The sequence below is a fragment of the Pseudophryne corroboree genome, chromosome 1 (assembly GCF_028390025.1).
Source record: "Pseudophryne corroboree isolate aPseCor3 chromosome 1, aPseCor3.hap2, whole genome shotgun sequence".
In the NCBI taxonomy this organism is placed as follows: domain Eukaryota; kingdom Metazoa; phylum Chordata; class Amphibia; order Anura; family Myobatrachidae; genus Pseudophryne; species Pseudophryne corroboree.
Genome location: NC_086444.1, coordinates 376,225,932 through 376,249,583, shown reverse-complemented (window position 1 = coordinate 376,249,583; position 23,652 = coordinate 376,225,932). Strand labels below are relative to the sequence as shown.

Below are 23,652 nucleotides of genomic sequence, written 5' to 3'. Positions count from 1 at the left end.
AATTGTTTTTAAAGCAGGTGGGATGTTAATTTAATTATTTCTTAACACATATATATATATATATATATATATATATATATATATATATATAGCACTATAATCTGCAGTGCTTTGCCATTGGGAACAAACACAGTGTTAAATGAAGACTGGGGGGTTCATTTAAAGGCAAACACAGGTTGCCTTTAAACAGGGGCGGATTGGGAAACAAAAGTGGCCCTGGAAAAATTTCTAAAAGTGGCCTCATGTGGGCGGCACCAAATGAACTGTGGGTGGAGCCAATACCAAAGTGGGCGGGATTAATACTTCAAAATGTAATGTACATGGAGTTACACCAACAAAAGGCAGAGCATGTTATATTAGCCGGATATAACACATTAAAAACTTTAGAAAGTATAATGCTGTAGTATAAGTAGTTAAGAAATTAAAACTGAGGTGACATATAATCCTCTGCACGCTCACTAAATAAATTTTAAAGCAATTATAGCTACTTCATGCTATATTCTATTACAGTGGTTCTCAAGCTCGGTCCTCAAGACCCCACACAGCTCACATTATTTAGGTCACCTAGCAGATGCACAGGTGTATTCATTACTCACTAACACAAAATTACACCTCATCCCCCGACATAAAATTATACCTCACACCCACAAAATTACACCTCCATAAAAATACACCACACACCCATAAGATTACACCTCACACCCCCCAGACAAAATTACAACTCACCCCCCAGACATAAAATTACACCTCACCCCCACCCCGACATACAATTACACCTCACACCCACCCCCCGATATAAAATTACCGTATATACTCGAGTATAAGTCGACCCGAATATAAGCCGAGGCACCTAATTTTACCACAAAAACCTGGGAAAACTTATTGACTCGAGTATAAGCCTAGGGTGGGAAATGCAGCTCTAGCCGTACACAGCCCTCATACTGCCAGATATGCCCCCACAGTGCCAGATATGTCCTCATGCTGCCAGTGCCCCCACAGTGCCAGATATGTCCTCATGCTGCCAGATATGCCCCACAGTGCCAGATATGCCCTCATGCTGCCAGATATGCCCCACAGTGCCAGATGTGCCCTCATGCTGCCAGATATGCCCCACAGTGCCAGATATGCCCTCATGCTGCCAGATATGCCCCACAGTGCCAGATGTGCCCTCATGCTGCCAGATATGCCCCACAGTGCCAGATATGCCCTCATGCTGCCAGATATGCCCCACAGTGCCAGATGTGCCCCACAGTGCCAGATATGCCCTCATGCTGCCAGATATGCCCCACAGTGCCAGATATGCCCTCTTGCTGTCAGATATGCCCCACAGTGCCAGATATGCCCTCATGCTGCCATATGCCCCAGTGTCAGATATGCCCTCATGCTGCCAGATATGCCCCACAGTGCCAGATATGCCCCACAGTGCCAGATATGCCCTCATGCTGCCAGATATGCCCCACAGTGCCAGATGTGCCCTCATGCTGCCAGATATGCCCCACAGTGCCAGATATGCCCTCATGCTGCCAGATATGCCCCACAGTGCCAGATGTGCCCTCATGCTGCCAGATATGCCCCACAGTGCCAGATATGCCCTCATGCTGCCAGATATGCCCCACAGTGCCAGATGTGCCCCACAGTGCCAGATATGTCCTCATGCTGCCAGATATGCCCCACAGTGCCAGATATGCCCTCATGCTGCCAGATATGCCCCACAGTGCCAGATGTGCCCTCATGCTGCCAGATATGCCCCACAGTGCCAGATATGCCCTCATGCTGCCAGATATGCCCCACAGTGCCAGATGTGCCCTCATGCTGCCAGATATGCCCCACAGTGCCAGATATGCCCTCATGCTGCCAGATATGCCCCACAGTGCCAGATGTGCCCCACAGTGCCAGATATGCCCTCATGCTGCCAGATATGCCCCACAGTGCCAGATATGCCCTCTTGCTGTCAGATATGCCCCACAGTGCCAGATATGCCCCACAGTGCCAGATATGCCCTCATGCTGCCATATGCCCCAGTGTCAGATATGCCCTCATGCTGCCAGATATGCCCCACAGTGCCAGATATGCCCCACAGTGCCAGATGTGCCAGATATGCCCCACAGTTCCAGATATGCCCTCATGCTGCCAGATATGCCCCACAGTGCCAGTTTGTTACTTACCCTCCGTCGCTCCCGCGCTGTCCCGTCGCTCCCACGCTGTCTTCTGAAGGAGGGACACGGAGGGCACAGCGTGCGGCTCTCCTGTGTCCCTCCTGCGTCTCCGACCGCTGCCGCCGGAGACGCAGGAGGGACACAGGAGAGCCGCGCGCTGTGCCCTCCGTGTCCCTCCTAAATACTCACTTGAGTATAAGCCGAAGTGGCTTTTTCAGCACAAATAAAGGTGCTGAAAAAGTCGGCTTATACTTGAGTATATACGGTACACCTCACACCCCCCGACATAAAATTACACCTCACACCTCAGCCATAAAATTACCTCACACCCCCCCAGCCATAAAATTACACCTCACTCCACGCCCCCAGACATAAAATTACACCTCACACACCCCAGACATAAAATGATGCCTCCCCCCGAGACATAAAATTACACCTCACACCCCTCCCCAGACATAAAATGATGCCTCCCCCCAAGACATAAAATTACACCTCACACCCCTCCCCAGACATAAAATGATGCCTCCCCCGAGACATAAAATTAACCCTCACACCCCTCCAAACATAAGATTGCACCTCACACCTCCCCCCAGACATAAAATTGCACCTCACACCCCCCCAGACATAAAAGTACACCTCACCCCCCCCCAGACATAAAAGTGCACCTCACCTCCCCCCCCCCCCCCCAAGACATAAAGGTGCACCTCACCCCCATGACATGAGGCACCTCACCTCATGAGAGGAACATGCATTTAGGGGAATCACTCTTCTGCAGTACGTGAAGCCTCACCTCTCCTACTGCAGAAACCGAACCCACCGTGGCCGCACCTTCCCTTCCCGCATGGTCCGCGCTGATGACGTCTGAGACGTTTGGCGCGCGGACCTCCTCTTCAGGTCAGCTGGGTGGGGGTGGAGCCGCTCACTGGCAGCTGCAGTGCCCACACTTGACGCAGGAGGGGGAGAGGGGGCAGCATAAACCTCTGACGTGCAGGGGGTGAGAGTTGCCGGGCCAGCTCTCCTGATAGCGGCACACAGGAATAAGCTGCTGATGGGGGGAGGGAGGGGAGGTGGAGTGAGGCAGCATGAACTGGTGACCTGCTGGAGGGGGAGGGGGAGGGGGAGGGGGGGGCGCCAGACCAGCTCACCTGACACAGGAATAAGCTACTGGGGTGGCAACATGAACTGGTGAAATGGGGGGGGGGCTCGGGCCAGCTCTCTTGATAGCGGCCCAAGGAACAAGCTGCTGACCGGGGGGGGGGGGGGGTGTTCAGCATTGAACTGGTGACATGCGGGGGGTGGGGCGCCCAACTCTGTGTGGTCGCACACAGGAATAAGCTGTGGCCGCACACAAGAATAAGCTGCTTTTGGGAGGTGGAGTGTGGCAGCATGAACTGGTGACATGCTGGGGGGTGGGGGGGTCTGGGCCAGCTCTCCCGACACAGGAATAAGCTGCTGCCTGCTGGTGTGAAGAAGCTGGTGGGGGGAGGGCAGCCCTCTTTATAGCGACCCGCGGCCGCACACAGAAAAAAACTGCTGATGGGGGGGTGGGGGTTTCAGCATGAACTGGTGACGTGCGGGGGGGGGTTCAGCATGAACCGGTGACGTGCGTGGGGGAGGGCCGTGGCCGCACCCAGGCATAAGCTGTTGAGGGGAAGGGGGGCAGCATAAGATGGTGATGTGCGGAGGGCAGGGCCGGCTCTCCTGACAGCGGCCGCAGCATTACATTATGCAGGTATTGTGAAAGGGAGGAGGGAGGGCCAGCTCTCCCCATAGCGATCGCTGCCTGCAGTTATTTCAATAAACGGTAGACAGCCTGGTGACGTAGAGGGGGCGGGGCTGTGTAGGACAGGCGGCCCCACGGCCCAATCGGCCCCCCGGGGAAACTCCCGGTGGCTTCTATGGCCAATCCGGCCCTGCCTTTAAATGATTGCAGCTTCAAAGATGTGTAACTCTGCAGAATCTCGCCAGAGCCTGCATCTCGCAGGCTACAAACCTCTGGGTTTTAACAAAACAAACAGGTAAGGGGGGGTACTGGTCATAAGCTTGCAAGCTATAGGAATATTGAAGTTGAATACATGAAGTTAATTGGTGGATTGCATATTGGTCCAGCAAAATCATAACAGAAAAAGTGCTGAGCAAGGGCTATATGACAGCAACCCTATTCCCACATTTCTGAAAATGACAGGGTTGATTGAAGTATTTCGACCCCACGAGTAAGTGCGACTGCAGGCCACCCTTATGGTAGCTCCAGACTTGCTGAAGTTTGTTTGCAGCCCCATAGGGTGATAGTGTGACATGAGGGGATGAATTAAGTGCCTTTGCCACGCGGTTGCAATGGCTATTCGCTCCCCATTGACGCTAATTCAATTGACGGCTAAATCCCTGTTTTTTGGTTTTGTGGGGCAATGGAGGACCAATGCTATCATTAGTCGAATCCAGACACTTGCCTAGGATTCCAATGGTTATGTGGCACCTAAAATACTAAATGTGTGACACACCTGGTTTTGTCTTTAAATCCAGTGGCTGAAACCAACAAAGATGTTATCTCCTTGGTATGTTCAGTAAAACACTATGAAAAACGCACATACCTAGCATCAAAATTTTTGCACAGATCAAAGTTTTTAAAAATCACAAAATTACTGAACAACTCATATATAATGGTCATTTCATATCTTATGGCATAGGTAAGATATAATAAGATTTTACTTACCGATAAATCTATTTCTCGTAGTCCGTAGTGGATGCTGGGACTCCGTCAGGACCATGGGGAATAGCGGCTCCGCAGGAGACAGGGCACAAAATTTAAAAGTTTGACCACTAGGTGGTGTGTACTGGCTCCTCCCCCTATGACCCTCCTCCAAGCCTCAGTTAGGATACTGTGCCCGGACGAGCGTACACAATAAGGAAGGATTTTGAATCCCGGGTAAGACTCAAACCAGCCACACCAATCACACCGTACAACTTGTGATCTGAACTCAGTTAACAGTATGATAACGTAGGAGCCTCTGAAAAGATGGCTCACAACAATAAACAACCCGATTTTTTTGTAACAATAACTATGTACAAGTATTGCAGACAATCCGCACTTGGGATGGGCGCCCAGCATCCACTACGGACTACGAGAAATAGATTTATCGGTAAGTAAAATCTTATTTTCTCTGACGTCCTAGTGGATGCTGGGACTCCGTCAGGACCATGGGGATTATACCAAAGCTCCCAAACGGGCGGGAGAGTGCGGATGACTCTGCAGCACCGAATGAGAGAACTCCAGGTCCTCCTTAGCCAGGGTATCAAATTTGTAGAATTTTACAAACGTGTTCTCCCCTGACCACGTAGCTGCTCGGCAGAGTTGTAATGCCGAGACCCCTCGGGCAGCCGCCCAAGATGAGCCCACCTTCCTTGTGGAGTGGGCCTTGACAGATTTAGGCTGTGGCAAGCCTGCCACAGAATGTGCCAGTTGAATTGTGCTACAAATCCAACGAGCAATCGTCTGCTTAGAAGCAGGAGCACCCAGCTTGTTGGGTGCATATAGTATAAACAGCGAGTCAGATTTTCTGACTCCAGCCGTCCTTGAAATATATATTTTCAATGCTCTGACAACGTCCAGCAACTTGGAATCCTCCAAATCGCTAGTAGCCGCAGGCACCACAATAGGCTGGTTCAGGTGAAACGCTGATACCACCTTAGGCAGAAAATGAGGACGCGTCCTCAATTCTGCCCTGTCCGAATGGAAAACCAGATATGGGCTTTTATATGATAAAGCTGCCAATTCTGACACTCTCCTGGCTGAAGCCAGAGCCAGTAGCATGGTTACTTTCCATGTAAGATATTTCAAATCTACCGATTTGAGTGGCTCAAACCAATGGGATTTGAGAAAATCCAAAACTACATTGAGATCCCACGGTGCCACTGGGGGCACAACCGGGGGCTGTATATGTAGTACTCCTTTTACAAAAGTCTGAACTTCAGGAACTGAAGCCAATTCTTTCTGGAAGAATATCGACAGGGCCGAAATTTGAACCTTAATGGACCCTAATTTGAGGCCCATAGATAATCCTGTTTGCAGGAAATGTAGGAATCGACCCAGTTGAAATTCCTCTGTCGGGGCCTTCCTGGCCTCACACCATGCAACATATTTTCTCCAAATGCGGTGATAATGTTGTGCAGTCACCTCCTTCCTGGCTTTGACCAGGGTAGGGATGACCTCTTCCGGAATGCCTTTTTCCCTTAGGATCCGGCGTTCAACCGCCATGCCGTCAAACGCAGCCGCGGTAAGTCTTGGAATAGACACGGTCCCTGCTGAAGCAGGTCCCTTCTTAGAGGTAGAGGCCACGGATCTTCCGTGAGCATCTCCTGAAGTTCCGGGTACCAAGTCCTTCTTGGCCAGTCCGGAGCCACGAGTATCGTTCTTACTCCCCTTTGCCGTATAATTCTCAGTACCTTGGGTATGAGAGGCAGAGGAGGGAACACATACACTGACTGGTACACCCATGGTGTTACCAGAGCGTCCACAGCTATTGCCTGAGGGTCTCTTGACCTGGCGCAATACCTGTCCAGTTTTTTGTTGAGGCGGGACGCCATCATGTCCACCATTGGTCTTTCCCAATGGACCGCAATCATGTGGAAGACTTCTGGATGAAGTCCCCACTCTCCCGGGTGAAGATCGTGTCTGCTGAGGAAGTCTGCTTCCCAGTTGTCCACTCCCGGAATGAACACTGCTGACAGTGCTATCACATGATTTTCCGCCCAGCGAAGAATCCTTGCAGCTTCTGCCATTGCCCTCCTGCTTCTTGTGCCGCCCTGTCTGTTTACGTGGGCGACTGCCGTGATGTTGTCCGACTGGATCAACACCGGCTGACCCTGAAGCAGAGGTTTTGCCAGGCTTAGAGCATTGTAGATTGCTCTTAGCTCCAGTATATTTATGTGAAGAGACGTTTCCAGGCTTGACCACACGCCCTGGAAGTTTCTTCCTCGTGTGACCGCTCCCCAGCCTCTAAGGCTGGCATCCGTGGTCACTAGGACCCAGTTCTGTATGCCGAATCTGCGGCCCTCTAACAGATGAGTACTCTGCAACCACCATAGCAGAGAGACCCTTGTCCTTGGAGACAATTTTATCCGCTGATGCATCTGCAGATGCGATCCGGACCATTTGTCTAGCAGATCCCACTGAAAAATTCGTGCATGGAATCTGCCGAATAGAATCGCTTCGTAAGAAGCCACCATTTTTCCCAGGACTCTTGTGCATTGATGCACAGACACTGTCCCTGGTTTTAGGAGGTTCCTGACTAGTTCGGATAACTCCCTGGCTTTCTCCTCCGGAAGAAATACCTTTTTCTGAACAGTGTCCAGAATCATCCCTAGGAACAGCAGACGTGTCGTCGGGATCAGTTGGGATTTTGGAAAATTCAGAATCCACCCGTGCTGTTGGAGCACTACTTGAGTTAGTGCTACTCCGACCTCCAGCTGTTCTCTGGATCTTGCCCTTATCAGGAGATCGTCCAAGTAAGGGATAATTAATACGCCTTCTCTTCGAAGAAGAATCATCATTTCGGCCATTACCTTGGTAAAGACCCTGGGTGCCGTGGACAATCCAAACGGCAGCGTCTGAAACTGATAATGACAGTTTTGTACCACGAACCTGAGGTACCCTTGGTGTGAAGGGCAAATTGGGACATGAAGGTAAGCATCCTTGATGTCCAAGGACACCATAAAATCCCCCTCTTCCAGATTCGCTATCACTGCTCTGAGTGACTCCATCTTGAACTTGAATTTTTGTATGTACAGGTTCAGAGATTTCAGATTTAGAATAGGTCTTACCGAGCCGTCCGGCTTCGGTACCACAAATAGCGTGGAGTAATACCCCTTTCCCTGTTGTAGAAGGGGTACCTTGACTATCACCTGCTGAGAATACAGCTTGTGAATGGCTTCCAATACCGTCGCCCTGTCGGAGGGAGACGTTGGCAAAGCAGACTTTAGGAACCGGCGAGGGGGAGACTTCTCGAATTCCAACCTGTAACCCTGAGATACTACCTGCAGGATCCAGGGGTCCACCTGCGAGTGAGCCCACTGTGCGCTGAAATTCTTGAGGCGACCCCCCACCGCCCCTGAGTCCGCTTGTAAGGTCCCAGCGTCATGCTGAGGCCTTTGCAGAAGCCGGGGAGGACTTCTGCTCCTGGGAAGGGGCTGCTTGGTGCAGTCTCTTACCCTTTCCTTTGCCTCGGGGCAAATATGAATGTCCTTTTGCTCGCTTGTTCTTATAGGAACGAAAGGACTGCGGCTGAAAAGACTGCGGCTTTTTCTGTTGGGAGGGAACTTGAGGTAAAAAGGTGGACTTCCCGGCTGTTGCCGTGGCTACCAAATCCGATAGACCGACCCCAAATAATTCCTCTCCTTTATACGGCAATACTTCCATATGCCGTTTGGAATCCGCATCGCCTGACCACTGTCGTGTCCATAGACTTCTTCTGGCAGATATGGACATCGCACTTACTCTTGATGCCAGAGTGCAGATATCTCTCTGTGCATCTCGCATATAAAGGAACGCATCCTTTAATTGCTCTATAGTCAATAAAATACTGTCCCTATCCAGGGTATCAATATTTTCAGTCAGGGAATCCGACCAAGCCACCCCAGCACTGCACATCCAGGCTGAGGCGATTGCTGGTCGCAGTATAACACCAGTATGTGTGTATATACTTTTTAGAGTATTTTCCAGCCTCCTATCAGCTGGATCCTTGAGGGCGGCCGTATCAGGAGACGGTAACGCCACTTGTTTGGATAAACGTGTGAGCGCCTTGTCCACCCTAGGGGGTGTTTCCCAGCGCGCCCTAACCTCTGGCGGGAAAGGGTATAATGCCAATAACTTCTTTGAAATTAGCAGTTTTTTATCAGGGGTAACCCACGCTTCATCACACATGTCATTCAATTCCTCTGATTCAGGAAAAACTACAGGTAGTTTTTTCAGACCCCACATAATACCCCTTTTTGTGGTACTTGCAGTATCAGAGATATGCAAAGCCTCCTTCATTGCCGTGATCATATAACGTGTGGCCCTACTGGAAAATACGTTTGTTTCTTCACCGTCGACACTGGATTCAGTGTCAGTGTCTGGGTCTGTGTCGACCGACTGAGGTAAAGGGCGTTTTACAGCCCCTGACGGTGTCTGAGACGCCTGGACAGGTACTAACTGGTTTGCCGGCTGTCTCATGTCGTCAACCGACTTTTGTAGCGTGCTGACACTATCCCGTAATTCCATAAACAAAGCCATCCATTCTGGTGTCGACTCCCTAGGGGGTGACATCACCATTACAGGCAATTGCTCCGCCTCCACGCCAACATCGTCCTCATACATGTCGACACACACGTACCGACACACAGCAGACACACAGGGAATGCTCTGATAGAAGACAGGACCCCACTAGCCCTTTGGGGAGACAGAGGGAGAGTTTGCCAGCACACACCCAAGCGCTATAAATATATATAGGAACAACCTTAATAAGTGTGTTCCCTTTATAGCAGCTCAAATATTATAAATATCGCCAATAAGTGCCCCCCCTCTCTGTTTTTACCCTGTTTCTGTAGTGCAGTGCAGGGGAGAGTCCTGGGAGCCTTCCTCGCAGCGGAGCTGGGCAGGAAAATGGCGCTGTGTGCTGAGGAGAATAGGCCCCGCCCCCTTTTCGGCGGGCTTCTTCTCCCGGTTTTTTTGGAACCTGGCAGGGGTTAAATACATCCATATAGCCCCAGGGGCTATATGTGATATATTTTAGCCAGAATAGGTATATTACATTGCTGCCCAGGGCGCCCCCCACAGCGCCCTGCACCCTCAGTGACCGCTGGTGTGAAGTGTGCGGAGAGCAATGGCGCACAGCTGCAGTGCTGTGCGCTACCTCATGAAGACTGAGACGTCTTCTGCCGCCGGTTTCTGGACCTCTTCTCTATTCGGCATCTGCAAGGGGGTCGGCGGCGCGGCTCCGGTGACCCATCCAGGCTGTACCTGTGATCGTCCCTCTGGAGCTAGTGTCCAGTAGCCTAAGAAGCAAATCCATCCTGCACGCAGGTGAGTTCACTTCTTCTCCCCTAAGTCCCTCGTTGCAGTGAGCCTGTTGCCAGCAGGACTCACTGAAAATAAAAAACCTAACAAACTTTTTCTAAGCAGCTCTTTAGGAGAGCCACCTAGATTGCACCCTGCTCGGACGGGCACAAAAACCTAACTGAGGCTTGGAGGAGGGTCATAGGGGGAGGAGCCAGTACACACCACCTAGTGGTCAAACTTTTACATTTTGTGCCCTGTCTCCTGCGGAGCCGCTATTCCCCATGGTCCTGACGGAGTCCCAGCATCCACTAGGACGTCAGAGAAAAGTGGCTAATACATTATCAATACCTGCAAGTGGTGTATCCTACACTGAGACAACCAGCACCTGCAGTAAAGAAATGGGTCAATGTGATTTATTTGTTTCGTAAAAGAGGCAAAAATCCATTAAACAAGCTATTACTGCTTTTCTTTATTTGACAGTTTAACTCTGCACAGAGCAGTTACAGCCCTGTGCATTGTTTACATTGGTCTTATAATAAAGATTATTATTATTGTTTCCATTAATGCACCATACAATTTTGCCACTGCAATATACATTCAGCTTTATGAGTGGGATCTTCTAAAGCGAAAGTGTGACCAAAACGGTTTTGGTTGCATTCTCCATATGTACCAAGCTCTAGAAGGCACAACTTTCCAGAGCCTGGATCTGGTAGGCAACACCATCGATAGATGCCGTAGCCTAATAGAAGTCTATGAGTCTTTCTGCAATATTCCCTGAAAAGGATCCAGTGGGATCCTTCCAAGTGTCCCCCGCAGAGTGTGCATCAACAGGCATATTTGCAGGACTCCTAGGTCATAAACCTGAAAGTCCTTGGGTGAGATTCAAATGATATATCACGCCCAATTTCCTTTCTAAAATGATCTCCGTTATCGCGCATACTGCGCCCATAGTAATCCGGTTTAGCTGTGTAAAGGGTTGGGTGCCTCGCTACTCCGGACGTAGCAAGCTGAAATAATGATACAACGTCCCTGAGGGCAGAAACAGAACGAGTGTGGAAAGGGGTGAAAAGAACTGAATCCCGCCCCTTGTATCACAAAGGACAGCTTTTATCAGGAGAGCAGTCTATTGCGATTTTAATCGCATTTCTAAGTGCATACTGACGTTAACGCCAGTATGCACCCGATAAGTGGCGTGATGTGTCACATCCTAAATGCATTGTGCGATACTGTCCTATGTCTTAAACATCATTTTTTTTTTATTATTTGACATAATCCTAAAGGCACACGTGTCATAAAAACAGACACCTGTACAAATTATAGATGTATACATCTTTGGCAAGGATAAAACTGATTGTATCTAAATGTATCTAGACCTAAATGCAGCGCACCCCCTCTCCTATTATGTGCTAGCAATGCCTAGCATTGATGCAGCCTATTGGATTCTGAACTGTAGCTTGAGTTCTGCGCAGAGAATTCATTGTACAGAGCCCGCGTTGTATTAAGCTTATCATAACTAATAGGCCAGTCACGCCTCTGAGATCACACCATTATGTAAATAACATGTGGCCATGTACCTGCCCAGCATATTGGGGAACAGTGTGTCTCAGTTACACCCGTTACTGCAGTACAGGGACAATATAAAATAATTGATTTCTCTGATTTTACTTATTAGATGGTGTCCTGCTGTAGGAGCCGCCTGATAATAATAGAGAACCGGCAGCGCACCTGCCTCGTCGTGTACCGCCAGAAACGCTCACACGGTCCACCACGTGCAGCAGTGCGACTCCGGCTCCCGCATGCGCACTGGCCTGAGTGGCTGGCACATGCGCACTGGCGTGAGTAGCTGACACATGCGCACTGGCCTGACAGGTTGACACATGCGCACTGGCCTGACACACGCCCTTTCCGGTCCCTGGCGTAGGGTAATCGTGCACGTCCGCCAGCACTCAGAGACAGAGTAGACATGGCGGCGTCGCTGGGTAGATTTTCTGGTCTCTTTGGACGTTCCTTGGCCAGCCGGGGACGCCTGTATTCCGCGTCCGCACACGCTGAGCACGGCAGTGCAGGTATGAGCTGGCGCCAGTGTTGCAGTTGTACGTGGACACGACCTGCGGGTCACCTTCACCCGGCTGCAGGGCGCCTACCCGGTGAAGGTCACAGCGGTCCGGCCGACTCCGTCAGTGACTCGCTCTCTGCTTTGTCTCCTCAGCCCGCACCTGGAAAATCCTGACGTTCGTGGTGGCGCTGCCCGGGGTGGCCGTGTGCATGCTCAACGCCTACCTGAAAGCCCAGCACCACGAGCCTCCGCCCGAGTTCGTCCCCTACGAGCACCTGCGGATCCGGAGCAAGGTAACCCGTCCGAGGGGGCGAAGTGGGGGGGGGCTCACCTAGGCCACCTACACGGCTGGCAGTGTCCCTGGTTCACTGTACATGGTGATCTGTCCTGGTGCATCGTAGTGGCCAGGGTTACGCTGAACAGCATGCTGGGGTCGTGCCCCTACTAGTCAGATCGCCGTGTGGGATGTCCTCCCGTGCATCCTGCAACCAGGCGCTTTATACATGAGAGCTGCAATAAGTATGATTACTTACTGTACATCTACGTTCTGTAGTGGGAGCTGTCCTGACTGTCAAGAGAGCTGGCCTAACCTACTATTTGATGCTATATATGAGAATGGGGTGGACATTTACTAAGCAGTGATAAGAGTGGAGAAGTGAGCTAGTGGAGAAGTTGCCCATGGCAACCAATCAGCACTGAAGTAACATCTATAATTTGCATACTATAAAATGATACAGAGCAGTTGATGGGGCAACTTCTCCACTCATCACTGCATAGTAAATATACCTCTTAAATACCATAGTGTAGAATTGTGCGATCATTTCTGGTGTTACGCATTCTTTTTGATTAGAGAGGTTTCCATGTTGCCGTAGCCCACTTACCTGTGCATATCATTTTGGGCTGCCCTGTAGGACTGCTAATTCTAAAATAAATGTTTTTATGCTGTTAACATTTTACTTTTGATTGTAAAGAAACCTTAATCACATAATTTTAGATATGACAATGACTATACTTTTTTGCTTTGGACTTAAGTGCAGCCTTTTCTGTAAAAGGTGGGTGACATGTTCTAAGACAGTGATGGCTAACCTTGACACTCCAGCTGTTGTTGAACTACACATCCCAGTATGCCCTGCTACAGTTTTGTTATTTGGCCATGCTAAAACTGATGCAGGGCATGCCGGGATGTGTAGTTCAACAACAGCTGGAGTGTCAAGGTTAGCCATCACTGCCCTAAGACATACTAGCCAGATGTCTGTAAATGTTAAGTGCTTACATCTGACAAAATGGTATGGAGTTGGCCTTATGTCCTTAATCAGTAAAGTGCAAATTTATTGCTGATAAACCTGAGATGTGTAATATCTGGGCATGCATTTTACTCTTGCCTGTAATGTGAGGTGTTTTGCTTTAGGTTTAACATTCCAATTTACTTGCATATCTTTCTACAGAAATTTCCCTGGGGAGATGGGACGAAGAGCCTTTTCCACAACCCTCATGTGAATCCTCTACCCACTGGCTATGAAGAGTCAGACCATTCTGAGCATTAACTTTCTGATACAATTCTGGACCAGTGTGTTGTATGGGCCCACATCATGATATGGGATCATGCTATTCTATTTAATGCTGTAAATTTCTCCCTGACCTTTTGCATTAGAGGTCACTTAAATAAAGTTCTGGTTTGAGCTGCAGCGATTGGTTTATGCTTTGTAGGGAAACTATATAAAATGTCCTGTTACTGTACATAAAATTCAAACTTTTTAAAGTTTCAATTATTAATATTTTAGTGTATATTGGCTTTAAGATATTGTTTTTAATATGTAATATATTTTTTTTTCCCCCTCTGGTACATAAGTCATGATCATGTTACAAATTATAACAGGAGGTAATAAAAACCATTATTGGGTAGCACTAGTCTTCTAGAAGGGTGGAAAGAGTTATTATACCCAATGGTACCCCCAAACTGGCTTACAGAAATCCTGGTATACTGATAATCCCACCCACAATCACACTGTTCACGCTTTTCTGTGTATTTCACATGAAAGTCATGACAGATTAATTGCAGATGTATTCCAGAATGCAGGAGTTGCACTCAGACCAAAGTGTGTGGTTTTTATTAGGGTATGTTGCAGTTGGTGTGAACTTATTCTTATGTTCTGCAAAAACACAGTGCATGAAAATATTACTAAGCAATGTGCAGACTCTGGGGTATATTCAATAAGAGTCGGATCCATTCCGACATGCATTTGTTAGAATGGATCCGACAACCACTATTCAAAGAGTGGACAAATCCGACTGTCGGATTTGGCCGCTGCTGCTCCCTCCCCCCGGATCATCAGCTGGGCAGGATGTATGGAGGAGGCGGCGGCAATGTAAATCCGACTTTTTACAAAGTCGGATTGACATTGTCTGAAGAGGGACCAAAACCTGTCAGATTTGGTCCCCTTTCTGACAGAATCACGCGGATCGGTGGCTATTCCGCCGATCCACGTGCATTCCGACAGGTTTCCGACAAGTCTGATAAAACGGGGGCGCGTCGAATAGGTTGGAATCCCTTCTGACCTAAACCTGTTGGAAACTGCCGTCTTTCCGACAAGACAGCAGTTTCCGTCAGGTATTGAATACACCCATCTATCTCCCATCTGGAGAGATGCCAAGGAACGGCTGTGAGCAATACCTGGCTATTTTGTTGCACCGTGTTCAGTAGATACAGGATGTAGTACAGTACATCTGAAAAAGTAACCCACGAGAGAAAAAAAAGCTGCCAGGTGAAAAAAACAAACCACAGCTTCTCAGCGTGTTAAAGCAGTTATTTCAGACTACAGTTCTTGGCTGGGTGTCTTTCACAGTCTCGGCACATCTTCATTCTGTCATGGCACACCCTCAAGTTATACCACATATTTTAGGACATCATATGCTGTGTATACACTTTTTCATCATTTAGAAATTGTAATTAAGGCTTCTAATTAACATGCGCAGTAATAAGTGGAGAGACTGGTCTGCTTCTAAACTTGGCATATTTGACCAAGCTTATTGACATGTTAATGGAGCATTATTTTTATTTTATTTTTTTCTAAAGCATTTTGACATTTCTGTTTTATTGGTGTTTCAACACAGATATACCCTGAAATAATGTACTTTTCTCTAACGTCCTAGTGGATGCTGGGACTCCGTCAGGACCATGGGGAATAGCGGGCTCCGCAGGAGACAGGGCACATCTAAAAAAGCTTTTAGGTCACATGGTGCGTACTGGCTCCTCCCCCTATGACCCTCCTCCAAGCCCCAGTTAGGTTTCTGTGCCCGTCCGAGAGGGTGCAATCTAGGTGGCTCTCCTAAAGAGCTGTTTAGAAAAGTTTTTTTTTAGGTTTCAATCTCACAACAGGATCACTGCATCGAGGGACTTAGGGGAGAGATTTCCAACTCACCTGCGTGCAGGATGGATTGGAGTCTTAGGCTACTGGACACTTAGCTCCAGAGGGAGTCGGAACACAGGTCAGCCTGGGGTTCGTCCCGGAGCCGCGCCGCCGATCCCCCTTACAGACGCTGAAGAGACGGCAGAACGGAGGTCCGGAAAGCAGGCGGCAGAAGACTCCTCAGTCTTCTTGAAGGTAGCGCACAGCACGGCAGCTGTGCGCCATTGTTGTCACACGGCTCACTGACTCAGTCACGGAGGGTGCAGGGCGCTGCTGGGGGCGCCCTGGGCAGCAATATAATTACCTTTAGTGGCAAAATAAATACATACATATAGCCATTAAGGCTATATGTATGTATTTTAACCCAGGCCAGTTTCTTAAAAACCGGGGAAAAGCCCGCCGAAAAAGGGGCGGAGCTTATTCTCCTCAGCACTCAGCGCCATTTTCCTGCTCAGCTCCGCTGGTGAGGAAGGCTCCCAGGTCTCTCCCCTGCACTGCACTACAGAAACAGGGTAACAAAGAGAAGGGGGGCATAAATTGGCGATATTTATATATTAAGAGCGCATATATAGTAAACAACACCTTCTAGGGTTGTTTATATACATTTATAGCGCTTTTGGTGTGTGCTGGCAAACTCTCCCGCTGTCTCCCCAAAGGGCTAGGGGGTCCTGTCTTCGATTAGAGCATTCCCTGTGTGGCTGCTGTGTGTCGGTACGTGTGTGTCGACATGTATGAGGACGATGTTGGTGTGGAGGCAGAGCAATTGCCGATGATGGTAATGTCACCCCCTAGGGAGTCGACACCGGAATGGATGGCTTTAGTTATGGAATTACGTGATAATGTCAGCACATTACAAAAGTCAGTTGACGAAATAAGACGCCCGGCAAACCAGTTAGTACCGGTTCAGGCGTCTCAGACACCGTCAGGGGCTGTAAAACGTCCTTTACCTCAGTCAGTCGACACGGGTACCGACACAGATGAATCTAGTGTCGACGGTGAAGAAACAAATGTATTTTCCAATAGGGCCACACGTTATATGATCACGGCAATGAAGGAGGCTTTGCAGATCTCTGATACTGCTGGTACCTCAAAAAGGGGTATTATGTGGGGGGTGAAAAAACTACCTGTATTTTTTCCAGAATCAGAGGAATTGAATGACATGTGTGATGAAGCGTGGGTTAACCCCGATAGAAAACTGCTAATTTCCAAGAAGTTATTGGCATTATACCCTTTCCCACCAGAGGTTAGGGCGCGCTGGGAAACACCCCCTAGGGTGGATAAGGCGCTCACACGTTTATCAAAGCAAGTGGCGTTGCCGTCTCCTGATACGGCCGCCCTCAAGGATCCAGCAGATAGGAGGCTGGAAACTACACTGAAGAGTATATACACACATACTGGTGTTATACTGCGACCGGCAATAGCCTCAGCCTGGATGTGCAGTGCTGGGGTAGTGTGGTTGGATTCTCTGACTGAAAATATTGATACCCTGGATAGGGACAGTATTTTATTGACTCTAGAGCAATTAAAGGATGCTTTCCTTTATATGCGAGATGCTCAGAGGGATGTTTGTACTCTAGCATCAAGAGTAAGCGCGATGTCCATATCTGCCAGAAGAAGTTTATGGACGCGACAGTGGTCAGGTGATGCGGATTCCAAGAGGCATATGGAAGTATTGCCATATAAAGGAGAGGAATTGTTTGGGGTCGGTCTTTCGGACCTGGTGGCCACGGCAACTGCCGGCAAATCCACTTTTTTACCTCAGACCCCCTCCCAACAGAAAAAGACACCGTCTTTTCAGCCGCAGTCCTTTCGCTCCTATAAAAAGCGACCAAAAGGACAGTCTTATCTGCCGCGAGGCAGAGGAAAGGGTAAGAAAGGGCAGCAAGCAGCCCCTGCCCAGGAACAGAAGCCCGCCCCGGCTTCTACAAAGCCATCAGCATGACGCTGGGGCTTTACAAGCGGACTCAGGAACGGTGGGGGGTCGACTCAAGATTTTCAGCAATCAATGGGTTCACTCACAAGTGGACCCGTGGGTCCTGCAGATAGTATCTCAGGGTTACATGCTGGAGTTCGAAAGGTCTCCCCCTCGCCGGTTCCTAAAGTCTGCTTTACCAACGTCTCCCTCAGAAAGGACGTCGGTTTTGGAAGCCATTCACAAGCTGTATTCTCAGCAGGTGATAGTCAAGGTACCCCTCCTACAACAGGGAAAGGGGTATTATTCCACACTATTTGTGGTACCGAAACCGGACGGTTCGGTAAGGCCTATTCTAAATCTGAAATCCTTGAACCTGTACATAAAGAAATTCAAGTTCAAGATGGAGTCACTCAGAGCAGTGATAGCGAATCTGGAAGAAGGAGACTTCATGGTGTCCTTGGACATAAAAGATGCTTTTCTACATGTCCCGATTTACCCCTCACACCAAGGGTATCTCAGGTTCGTGATACAAGACTGTCATTATCAGTTTCAAACGCTGCCGTTTGGGTTGTCCACGGCCCCTCGGGTCTTTACCAAGGTAATGACCGAAATGATGGTTCTTCTACGAAGAAAAGGCGTATTAATTATCCCTTACTTGGACGATCTCCTGATAAGGGCAAAGTCCAGAGAACAGCTGGAAGTCGGTGTAGCGCTAACACAAGTAGTGCTTCAGCAACACGGGTGGATTCTAAATCTTCCAAAATCTCAATTGACCCCGACAACACATCTGCTGTTCCTGGGCATGATTCTGGACACGGTTCAGAAAAAGGTATTTCTCCCGGAAGAGAAAGCAAGGGAGTTATCCGAACTTGTCAAGAACCTCCTAAAACCAGGAACTGTGTCAGTACATCAATGCACAAGAGTCCTGGGAAAGATGGTGGCTTCGTACGAAGCGATTCCATTCGGCAGATTCCATGCACGAACATTTCAGTGGGATCTGCTGGACAAATGGTCCGGATCGCATCTGCACATGCATCAGCGGATAACACTGTCACCGAGAACAAGGTTGTCTCTCCTGTGGTGGTTGCAGACTGCCCATCTGTTAGTGGGCCGCAGATTCGGCATACAGGACTGGGTCCTGGTGACTACGGATGCCAGCCTACGTGGTTGGGGAGCAGTCACAAAGGGAAGAAACTTCCAGGGCGTGTGGTCAAACCTGGAGACGTCTCTTCACATAAATATACTGGAGCTAAGAGCGATCTACAATGCTCTAAGCCTGGCAAAATCGCTGCTTCAGGGTCAGCCGGTGTTGATCCAGTCCGACAACATCACGGCAGTCGCCCACGTAAACCGACAAGGCGGCACGAGAAGCAGGAGTGCAATGGCAGAAGCTGCAAGGATTCTGCGCTGGGCGGAGAATCATGTCGTAGCACTGTCAGCAGTGTTCATCCCGGGAGTGGACAACTGGGAAGCAGATTTCCTCAGCAGACACGACCTTCACCCGGGAGAGTGGGGACTTCATCCAGAAGTTTTCCACATGATTGTGAACCGTTGGGAAAAACCAAAGGTGGACATGATGGCGTCTCGCCTCAACAAAAAATTGGACAGGTATTGCGCCAGGTCAAGAGACCCTCAGGCAATAGCTGTGGACGCTCTGGTAACACCGTGGGTGTACCAGTCAGTGTATGTGTTCCCTCCTCTGCCTCTCATACCAAAGGTACTGAGAATTATACGGAAAAGAGGAGTAAGAACAATACTGGTAGCTCCGGACTGGCCAAGAAGAACTTGGTATCCGGAACTTCAAGAGATGCTCACGGAGGATCCGTGGCCTCTACCTCTAAGAAGGGATCTGCTTCAGCAGGGACCTTGTATGTTCCAAGACTTACCGCGGCTGCGTTTGACGGCATGGCGGTTGAACGCCGGATTCTAAAAGAGAAGGGCATTCCTGAGGAAGTTATTCCTACTTTAATTAAAGTCAGGAAAGAAGTGACCGCACAACATTATCACCGCATTTGGAGAAAATATGTTGTGTGGTGTGAGGCCAAGAAGGCTCCAACGGAAGAATTTCAATTGGGTCGATTCTTACATTTCCTGCAAGCAGGATTGTCTATGGGCCTCAAATTGGGGTCCATTAAAGTTCAAATTTCGGCCTTATCAATTTTCTTCCAGAAGGAATTGGCGTCAGTGCCTGAAGTACAAACTTTTGTCAAAGGTGTACTACATATACAACCCCCAATAGTGCCTCCAGTGGCACCGTGGGATTTGAACGTGGTTCTAAATTTTCTCAAATCTCATTGGTTTGAGCCTTTAAAATCGGTAGATTTAAAATACCTTACATGGAAGGTAACCATGCTGTTGGCCCTGGCTTCAGCCAGGAGAGTTTCGGAGTTGGCAGCTTTGTCATACAAAAGCCCATATCTGATATTCCATTCGGACAGGGCAGAATTGAGGACACGTCCTCAATTTCTCCCTAAGGTGGTTTCGGCATTTCACTTGAACCAGCCTATTGTGGTGCCTGCGGCTACTAGCGACTTGGAGGACTCCAAGTTACTGGACGTTGTCAGAGCATTAAAAATATATATTTCAAGGACAGCTGGAGTCAGAAAATCTGACTCGTTGTTTACATTGTATACACCCAACAAGTTGGGTGCTCCTGCGTTTAAACAGACGATTGCACGTTGGATATGTAGTACAATCCAACTTGCACATTCTGTGGCAGGCCTGCCACAGCCTAAATCTGTAAAGGCCCATTCCACAAGGAAAGTGGGCTCATCCTGGGCGGCTGCCCGAGGAATCTCGGCATTACAACTTTGCCGAGCAGCTACGTGGTCAGGGGAGAACACGTTTGTAAAATTTTACAAATTTGATACTCTGGCTAAAGAGGACCTGGAGTTCTCTCATTCGGTGCTGCAGAGTCATCCGCACTCTCCCGCCCGTTTGGGAGCTTTGATATAATCCCCATGGTCCTGACGGAGTCCCAGCATCCACTAGGACGTTAGAGAAAATAAGAATTTACTTACCGATAATTCTATTTCTCATAGTCCGTAGTGGATGCTGGGCGCCCATCCCAAGTGCGGATTGTCTGCAATGCTTGTACATAGTTATTGTTACAAAAATCGGGTTATTACTGTTGTTGTGAGCCATCTGTTCAGAGGCTACTTCGTTTGTGTTATCATACTGTTAACTGGGTTCAGATCACAAGTTGTACGGTGTGATTGGTGTGGCTGGTATGAGTCTTACCCGGGATTCAAGATCCTTCCTTATTGTGTACGCTCGTCCGGGCACAGTACCTAACTGAGGCTTGGAGGAGGGTCATAGGGGGAGGAGCCAGTACGCACCATGTGACCTAAAAGCTTTTTTAGATGTGCCCTGTCTCCTGCGGAGCCCGCTATTCCCCATGGTCCTGACGGAGTCCCAGCATCCACTACGGACTATGAGAAATAGAATTATCGGTAAGTAAATTCTTATTCTTTGTGTATTGTACATGTGATAACTGGTTTTTGCTAGTTCTTTAAAAAAAAAAAATTTTAATAGCTAGTTTACTACAGCAAACTTGCTACATGGTAGGCTATAAAATAATTACATGAAGTCCACACTAGTCTTTATCTCTTGCTTCATAGCTATATTGCAGCTTTGACTTTAACAGCTTACTGAATGGTATGCCGTTTAAGACATGCCGAGAAATGCTTTGTAGCCTTGACTTTATTGTCATTGTGTGGGTCTAAAATAGTATTGATTAAGCTCAGTGTGGTGCAGTATGTGGCACCTAAATACTCTTGTGCATGGCATAGTTGAGTTAAAAAAAAAAAAAAAAAGGGGTTAAAAATCCCAAAGTGTATAAAAACTAAATATACTTTTTATATACTGTACTAAATATACTCAGCATGTACTGTAGTCTAGTGTACAAGCCATGATCCAACTCCCCACTATATACAGCATAACATACTACCAATTAATGGTGGGAGCAGTTTACTGTAATGGCTGATAAGAACTGCTTTAAAAAAAAAAAAAAGAGTAATATATTTACCCCTTAGGGCAGTATTTGATTGAAGTCGGAACTGCCGTCTAGTCGTAAAGATGGCAGTATCTGACATTTTTAGGTTGAATCGTGATTCGACATTCAATGGGGCTGCCGTTTTTCCGACTTGTCGGAAAACGTGGTTTGGCCAATTAGCCGCGGATCCACATGTTTTGTTGGGTTTGCGGTTGAATCATGATTTGACCTATTCAGTGGGGCTGCCATTTTTCCAACTTGTCGGAAAACACGTGGATCGGCCGATTAGCCGCGGATCCACGTGTTTTGTTGGATTTGCGGCCAAATCCATCAGGTTTTAGTCCCGTTTTCAACACTGTCAATCAGACTTTAAAAAAAAAACAGTCAAATTGACATTATCGAAAATGGGCAAAACCAGTTTGATTTTACTGCAAATTTAATATTTTATTGTCGGATTCTGTCTGTCGGAGAGGACCCAATATGCATTGAAAAGACACGTTAGTGTTGAGTGTACAGCATGCAGTAGGTCCAGACATAAATTGTTTCTTCATGTGAGGCAGCTACCGTATAAAATTTCTCATACGTCCTAGAGGATGCTGGGGATGCTTCAAGAACCATGGGGTATAGACGGGATCCGCAGGAGACATGGGCACACTATAAGACTTTGAATGGGTGTGAACTGGCTCCTCCCTCTACGCCCCTCCTCCAGTTAGATTCTGTGCCCAGTGAGACTAGATGCGAGTTTCTCAGAAAAAGACTTTTGTTAGGTTTATTATTTTCAGGGAGACCTGCTGGCAACAGGCTCCCTGCATCGTGGGACTGAGGGGAGAGAAGCAGACCTACTTCTCTGAGTTCAAGTGATTTGGTGCTAATTGATATATATATACACTGCTCAAAAAAATAAAGGGAACACTAAAATAACACATCCTAGATCTGAATGAATGAAATATTCTTATTAAATACTTTGTTCTTTACATAGTTGAATGTGCTGACAACAAAATCACACAAAAATTATCAATGGAAATCAAATTTATTAACCCATGGAGGTCTGGATTTGGAGTCACCCTCAAAATTAAAGTGGAAAAACCACTACAGGCTGATCCAACTTTGATGTAATGTCCTTAAAACAAGTCAAAATGAGGCTCAGTAGTGGCTGTGGCCTCCACGTGCCTGTATGACCTCCCTACAATGCCTGGGCATGCTCCTGATGAGGTGGCAGATGGTCTCCTGAGGGATCTCCTCCCAGACCTGGACTAAAGCATCTGCCAACTCCTGGACAGTCTGGTGCAACGTGGCATTGGTGGATGGAGCGAGACATGATGTCCCAGATGTGCTTAATTGGATTCAGGTCTGGGGAACGGACGGGTCAGTCCATAGCATCAATGCCTTTGTCTTGCAGGAACTGCTGACACACTCCAGCCACATGAGGTCTAGCATTGTCTTGCATTAGGAGGAACCCAGGGCCAACCGCACCAGCATATGGTCTCTGAGGATCTCATCTCGGTACCTAATGCCAGTCAGGCTACCTCTGGCGAGCACATGGAGGGCTGTGCGGCCCCTCAAAGAAATGCCACCCCACACCATTACTGACCCACTGCCAAACCGGTCATGCTGGAGGATGTTGCAGGCAGCAGAATGTTCTCCTTGGTGTCTCCAGACTCTGTCACATGTGCTCAGTGAGAACCTGCTTTCATCTGTGAAGAGCACAGGGCGCCAGTGGCGAATTTGCTAATCTTGGTGTTCACTGGCAAATGTCCTGCACGGTGTTGGGCTGTAAGCACAACCCCCACCTGTGGGCGTCGGGCCCTCATACCACCCTCATGGAGTCTGTTTCTGATCGTTTGAGTAGACACATGCACATTTGTGGCTTGCTGGAGGTCATTTTGCAGGGCTCTGGCAGTGCTCCACCTGTTCCTCCTTGCACAAAGGCGGAGGTAGCGGTCCTGCTGCTGGGTTGTTGCCCTCCTACGGCCTCCTCCACATCTCCTGATGTACTGGCCTGTCTCCTGGCAGCGCCTCCATGCTCTGGACACTACGCTGACAGACACAGCAAACCTTCTTGCCACAGCTCGCATTGATGTGCCATCCTGGA

General features: G+C 48.5%; 2 protein-coding genes across 4 annotated transcripts in view; one reads left to right on the top strand and one right to left on the bottom strand.

Annotated features, from left to right (window-relative positions):
• The window catches only part of MSI1 (musashi RNA binding protein 1), a 335,031-nt gene extending 324,473 nt beyond the window's left edge, over window positions 1-10,558 (bottom strand). Inside the window, exon 1 of one of the 3 annotated variants that reach the window (XM_063913129.1) lies at window positions 10,537-10,558. The gene's annotated coding sequence lies outside the window, so the exon portion shown is untranslated. Of the gene's footprint in view, window positions 1-2,946; window positions 3,033-10,536 lie in introns of those variants that run through there. The other 2 variants (XM_063913127.1, XM_063913125.1) reach the window with 2 other exon arrangements.
• Window positions 10,559-12,093: 1,535 nt separating this feature from the next.
• Window positions 12,094-13,929, top strand: LOC134886230 (cytochrome c oxidase subunit 6A, mitochondrial). Its single transcript, XM_063913132.1, has 3 exons — window positions 12,094-12,254; window positions 12,398-12,537; window positions 13,690-13,929. The coding sequence occupies exons 1-3, from the start codon at window positions 12,152-12,154 to the stop codon at window positions 13,786-13,788; spliced, it is 342 nt and encodes a 113-aa protein (XP_063769202.1). The 5' UTR covers window positions 12,094-12,151; the 3' UTR covers window positions 13,789-13,929.
• Window positions 13,930-23,652: the final 9,723 nt, after the last annotated feature.